Here is a 6618-nt window from a genome sequence, read left to right as displayed (position 1 = left end):
AGTGGCACTAGGCCGGCGAGCCGTTATGATGTGGAGGACGCACGCACAAAACGATTTCGCACAGTGACTGGCCAAACATACTGACGGGAAAGAATGTCGCCCCTTCTCTTCATCCGTTGAAGAAACAGATCTTCGCCTTTTCTTTAGAAGGAAGGGCACGTCAGAGGGCGCCTCGTTGATTCGCAAGTGCACACAACGAAAGAAGTATCAAGTGCAAACTTACAGTCAATGACAACTGTGAAGGTGAAAACTTTGCATTAGGGTGACATACTTTTCTTTGCAAGACGCGCTCGAGGATACTTTGACCCGACTATACGCAAATTCGTACATCGTTGCAGCACCGTTGAACTGTGCCACGCAAACGGGCAATGAAGCTTCCTCCTTGACTGTAAGACGGTTGTTCGCACCCGTTCCAGCGCTCTCGCCTTGGCTCCTACTAGCCTCGAGGATAAGGGCAACTACTCTTTGCCCTTGTTGAAGACGGCACGCGAAACAAGCGGCAAATCCGGGCGTGCCTTCCTGCGTATTACAGCAGCGGTGTCCCCGAGGGCATCAACCGCTTCTTCAGCTGGAAAAATCTCGTATTAAAGACCTTCGACATCAGGACCTGTATGGAACTCCTGTCCAGGTGACTTACTCCTTCCTCAGTTCACTTCTTCCTGCCCACAAAGTGCTTTCTCTGTAGGTGCGAGAAACCGAGTTTGAAACGCTCGGAGCTGCCTCGTCACTCAGGAATCTGTCTACAGTCCCGGGAAGGCGGATTTGAAATATCGCTATGTCGAAAAAGTTGAGATAAAAGTGACGGAGCTTCTCGGTGGTTGTGCAGCCGCCTGCCCACCCACTCCAAACTGAGGGGCAGTGTCTCTGGGAACACCACCTGTATTACAGCTGAGTACGTCTTCGGTGTCAGCAGAGGTAACAAAGCAACCGGTACACTTGCTGGCGTCAGATCTGAAGCTTCTTGGCGCCCTGCGTATGCCGGGATGCCTCACGCACCGCCTAGCACCGCTCTCCTTCTGCGCCTCGAATCCGTACTGCCTGTCCCGCTTTTACAGCCCTTGCCTCAGCTGATGCCGGTTGCCTCACGCAATTCATCCTTCAAGGGTGGAGACTCTCAGTGTCGCTTTTTGATGAGGCAAGGGCAGTCATATGCATGTCCCCCCCTGAGTGCTGTGTGACCGTTCCAACAGCTGAAGTAGGTGCGAGGCTGAGACATCTCGCTTTCTTGGCAAGCGCGCCCATCACAAACCACAAGTCTTCCCGTGCGTCCCATAATATTCGGCTGCAAAGATTCTGCCTCCCTCGGCATCAGAAATGTACTAAATTGAACACGATCATCTGAGTTGGGGTCAAAAAGGAACCTGTTCTGGCCTGTTGAATCCTTCCCCTACTCCGAGAACACTCCCTTGCCGATGTCACCGTCATCGCGAAGATGCACTTAAAAAAGACGCCTGTCAGGACACCGTTCTCTAGGCTACGCTTCCTCCTCATCGGAGACCCTTCTGGGGTTTTGACGTGACTTCACTGAGGCCGTCTCCTTGCTTTCTCTCACCATCCCCGCACGACTAATCTCTCCCTCCTGATGCCACTCTCTCATCGCAAATAAGTCTCCCTTCTCTCAACGGCGGCCTCGCCTGTGGTTTGTGGCATACTAACCTGCCCGTGCAACCGGGCTTCAAATGTTTTTCCGACCTTCGGTCGTCCGCCGTCTGCTAAAGGGATCCAAGATATCTTTACGTCTATTCTTTATCCAGACTCAAAGGTTTCTACAGAGTTGCTACACTCTCCGAGTCAGACAGAAGACAGGTATTTTCTCCTAGGACATGAGGGACTTGTTTCCAGGTATGACCTCTCTCTCCATGCCTCGGGCTGCAGACGTCATCACGGCAGGAACTCTTTCACCTTGTCTAGAACTGCTAACAGAAGCACTTGTAGGTCCGCGTCCGCGATTCTCTTCTTGAGAAAAGTCTCCTCCAGCGCTTCCACGAGATCTTCCGGCAGGAAGACATTATACCGCACACCTTCGATAACATGAGTTGTATACAACCTGTGGTCCGCACTAGTCATGCCCCAGTTCACCTCCACCCGGCCGTGGGAGTGCGTCCTTTCCACATTCCTCAGAGTGATTTGGAAGTATGCCCGAGCTGCCTCGTGTCTCAGAAGTTTATATATCGTGTCAGGAAGGTAAACTAGAAAGTTCACCCTGCTGAAGAAGTTGACTTTAAAATGCTTCTCCGTGGTTTTGCCGCGGCCCCCCCAGCCTTTCCCAACTTCGAACATTGGTACACCTTTCTTTTCGCTCGTCTCTATTACACCTGGATTCCCCCTTGGTGTCGGGAGCGGCGGCAAAGAACTCGGCACACTTGTTGGCGCCTGCTGTGACCCGCCACGCCCCGAGGTGCTGTGTCTCCGAACTGCAACCTCCGTTTGCAGCTGCCTTTCATCTTCTCTTGTCTGTACCAGCGGTCCTGTTGTTTCTAAAGACGTCCCCTCTTGAGTTGGCGCCGGTGCGCCTGCCGACCCTGTTGGTACTCCTGAATACTCAGTCTGAGTGCCCGTCTCTACTGGGATAAGACCATGATTACCCGACTCCCCTCCCGCCGCCTGTTGCGCATCCACCCCGCTAGTCGCAGTAGGTGGGTCGCTGGAAGCTGTCGCTGACGTGTAAAAGGTGTGCAGCACTATACTCAAGTCCCGATAAGCGTTCCAAGAATCGGGGTAGTTCTCGTTGCTCCACAGTGCTCCTACAGCACCCTCAGGTAGAAAGAACAGAAACTGATGTTTGCTACCTGCAGGCGCAGGGTTGTCGAAAAAGCTGTAGTCTGGTGGGTCTTTTCCCCATTGCCAGAAAACTCTGTCGCCCGCCACGTGCCGCTTCGGAATGCCACTCAAAGTGTCGCGCACGCCTGATAAGAGGCTGCGTCTATCCAGGTACGTTTCGGTTTCCCTAGATAGATAAAGGAGAAACTTCTTATCTTGAAACGTGAGCGGGATGGGGTTGTACCCTTGCTTTCTCCGATTGCTTTCGTCATTCCAGTCCCTTCCTACTAACACCACGCTTTCACCGTCAAGCAAAATCCCCTCTTTCACCGGCGGCATGCCGAGGCCCCCTGGGTGCAGTACCTTGCCTGTGCAGCCCAATATCCGACCTTGTGGCATGGCCTGCACGAGTTTGTTGCCTCCCGGAGCGGTCCACGAGCTACACGGCTTCTCCTCCAGGTGCTGTCCGTCTCCTGTGTATGAGCGGGGGAAGGGTGCAATACCCAAGAAAGTGTTTATTACTAGCAGGAAATCATCCCTTGCATCCCCTTCCCGCAACGTATCTGCAATTTCCCGAGGTAAAAACAGCTCACACTTCAAGCCGTCATCTGGCCTGGTCCACCTGTAAAAAAGTTCGCCACCCCCTGGGGGATCACGGGATCCCCATTCCCACACGGCATGTCTGCTCCTGACGGGATGATAACTTAGCCACGACTCCAAATCTCCCATCAAGCCGCCCAGGGCGAACTCAGTGGTCCTAGATAGGCGCAGCTCATACCTGTGGTGCTTCCAATAGAGCGTGATGGGGTTGTACCCGCTCTTCCTCTTGCCGTCTACCCAGTCTCTTCCTATTCTCACCAGAGGGGTACGTTTTTTTTGTTTGAGAATCGCCACGGGTGGCGGCACTTTTTTCTTTGTTGGGCTCGCGCGTGTTATCGGTGCTGCCGAAGCAGCACAGATGACGATCAGTACAGTAAGGACAACAAGAAGCTTCCTTGAAAGAGGACTAACTCGAAATTCGCGCACAAGTAATCCTGTAAGGGGGGGGAGCTTCTCGCCGCCTGGGGGTCCGGTGAAGACAGTCCTGCTTGTCGGCAATACTGTTCCAGCTAAAGCTACAACAGCTGACACCGCAGCTAGGGTAGGCTTCAGCGTCGAGCTAGATAGCTTGTTGAACCTTCTGGAAGAGGACGGGCTGCGAGAAGCCAGTGCTTGTGTCGGGAGTCTTCGCTTTGTCCCCTGGAGGCTCCTACTGTTTCGAGTGTCTTCAGCCGCACGGTCCATATACACAGTACCGCTGCCCTCCTCTCCCGGAAGGCCTTTATCCATTTCGTTGTTGTGATGGCCCTGCTCGTTTAGCTGGCTCCAATGAGTCGCTGTTAGTTCGACCTCTGAGGCGGCGCACACCGCAGCGCACCCAGCCACTGCAAAAAAACATGCCGACAGAGTGAGTGTCGGCGCGCGCCTGAAAATGCCAGCTCCCATTTTCCCCCACTGCAGAAACATCGAGGGGTATTAGCGGGATTTCAAAATGAGACATGGTTTACCGGAAAAAAGACTCCGAGCTCGAAAAGCTCGTAAGGGGCAAGCCCCGTTTGGTGTAGGTGTTGCAATTATACCAAACCGTACCGTGAAAAGGCAAGGCGCCGCCTGACAGGGAAAATAACCTACCGCTGGTTCCACTGCCTGTGGTGGGGCGGGTACCGCAGGCAGACTGTTCGACCCCGTGCTGCGACAATTGCGCCGGCGACTCCCCGGTGCCTGCGTCTGGTAGTACGGCGTGGGAGACGGGGACACGTCGAAGGAAAATAGGGGTGAGGGTAGACGTCTGGCGAACAGAGCGCGCGTATATATATTTCCTCTGCTCAGCTAAGTAGCTTAAAGGGACGCTTAGGCGCAGTCGGGTCATACCAGGTCCTGCCTGGTGAGCCGGCCCATGGCAGGCAGAGCAGCCACCCCGAATCTCTCCCCCGAAATCCTATGCCGCCGTAGTAACCTCGGCGTCGCGTCGTGGCCCGTGGTGGCGATACGATGTGACCGCAAGAATCGAGGCCCACACGAGCGAGTTCGAACAAACTGCATGACACCAGTGGTTACTGACGCGGTGCCGTTCTGCGGCTGAGAAAAGAACGGCACCGACGCCAAACTCCCCGGGGAAGAATGTTCCGTGTGCTACGCTAGGTTTCTTTTACCACCGCTGGGTAAACAACATCCTGCCTGAGAGCTGCCAGGACTCCTCACGCGTGGTTTACGTGAAAGAGAACTCCCGTTGAGTATGAGGATCGATGCCTGCGGTTCAACCCTGAGAGCGGCGGCTTCAAAAAGGACACTTCTCTACACAGTGTCTGTGCTGACGGAGCCGCCTTGTCGGTGAACAAAGATCCAACCCGTGACAACTTACTTGCTGCGGTAGGGGACTCCTACATGGCGAAGCAGGAAGAGCTCCCGGGGACGCCACTCTGCCTTAGAGCGTGGAAAAGTTCTTCGTTCTAGCCGCAGACCAGCGAAGGGAACCGGCACAGGCTGAGCATGTAGGGCAGGAAAGTCAAGGTGGCGCAGACTGTGTGACAGGACGACCTGAGAGACGGAGACGTCGGCACAATGAGATAGCAATGCAGACGTCGGCTCGCCGGCGGGACTCGAGGGGTTCACCAGTGATTTGGGCTCACCAGGCAGCCTAAAGCGGTGTCTGGTGTTCCTTGAGGCAGTATACAAGGAAGAGGATCCTAAAGAAAATCGGAGGACGGGCCGAATGGCCGAGCGATGGAAAAGAAAGCCTTTCCCGCAGGCCTCCTGGTCTCTTCGGCAAGACCCGACCAGATGTGAGCAAACTCCGGCTAAACTTCCGTTCCTACACACGCGAGTTCGCTCGTATATCTTCGTTTGCAAAGGCTCCCTCATTTTGTCGTAGCGGACTGAGAGAAAAAGACAACGTGCACCTCATTTAACAGCGGACTATCTACAGTATATGTGCGAAGACAAACAAAGAGTTGCTTTCCCTCGCGAGACAAAAAGCTACGCACACGTGGTTGTATGTGTAGTTTATCAGAATGACTATATAGTACATGACTATGTGACTCCGTCTCGACCTCGTTGTCACTAGGTAACCTGTCACTGACACTTTCGTTAAGCATCCGAATATGCAAAATACATATATACACATTCATGTTTCTGTGTTCATACACGTACACAATGCGTTCGCGTGGCGCGTCCACACTGCAGGCAGAAGCCAACCGATAGAAATCCTTTCTTTCTTTCCCAAACCAAACGAGAAGATGCCAAATTGGGGCGGAGTTCCAGGGTGCCCTCGCATTTGATTGAAAAGCAAAAGTCACTCACCAGCTTCGGTGTCGCATACCCTCCTGTCAGTACCCCTTACTTCATCGATACGTAAAGCTACTAAGACATGACCTTTTCGCCTTCGCCGTACCGCCTCGAGAGGCCTGGGATACAGGGTATCACGGCAAATTATTTCTTTGTCTCCCCCTCGTCAGTCAATGCCTCTCGGGTAGAGTTCGACCATGCATATCTACAAAAGCACGGCAACACTACGCTAGAGATCAGGAGCGACCAAGGCAAATAGCTAATGATGCTGCACGTACTCAATCACCACGACGATCTGAGTCACGAATAGAAACAGCTCGGAAGACAGGGCGTCCCGTGATTTGGGGGCCTTGCAGATCTCTCCTGGTCCACGAGCATGATAGCTTGCCTGTTCTGAATCGAAAACCTGTAAGTTTTCTTGGTTGTACTTGTCTGTCCCCCCGTGCATTTTGAAGGCTGTCCGAGTACTTTCCGCGGCAGGCGAAGAGAGCCAAGAAAAGTTGTTGATACAGTCCCTTTTTGTGAAGCTTTACG

General features: G+C 53.6%; 1 protein-coding gene across 1 annotated transcript; it reads right to left on the bottom strand.

The window, feature by feature from the left end:
* On the bottom strand, positions 1–4675 carry CSUI_006399 (uncharacterized protein). The gene has a single exon (XM_068066559.1). The coding sequence runs from the start codon at positions 4264–4266 to the stop codon at positions 1882–1884; it is 2385 nt and encodes a 794-aa protein (XP_067921466.1). The 5' UTR covers positions 4267–4675; the 3' UTR covers positions 1–1881.
* Between the last annotated feature and the right edge of the window lie 1943 nt (positions 4676–6618).

This window comes from Cystoisospora suis (genome assembly GCF_002600585.1).
Source record: "Cystoisospora suis strain Wien I chromosome Unknown contig_3233, whole genome shotgun sequence".
In the NCBI taxonomy this organism is placed as follows: domain Eukaryota; phylum Apicomplexa; class Conoidasida; order Eucoccidiorida; family Sarcocystidae; genus Cystoisospora; species Cystoisospora suis.
Note: the sequence above shows the minus strand (reverse complement) of the source record. Positions and strands in the feature narration are given on the sequence as shown.

Coding starts and splice junctions, on each gene's coding strand:
- CSUI_006399 (XM_068066559.1), bottom strand. CDS start 4,266: ATGTTTCTGCAGTGGGGGAAAATGGGAGCTGGCATTTTCAGGCGCGCG.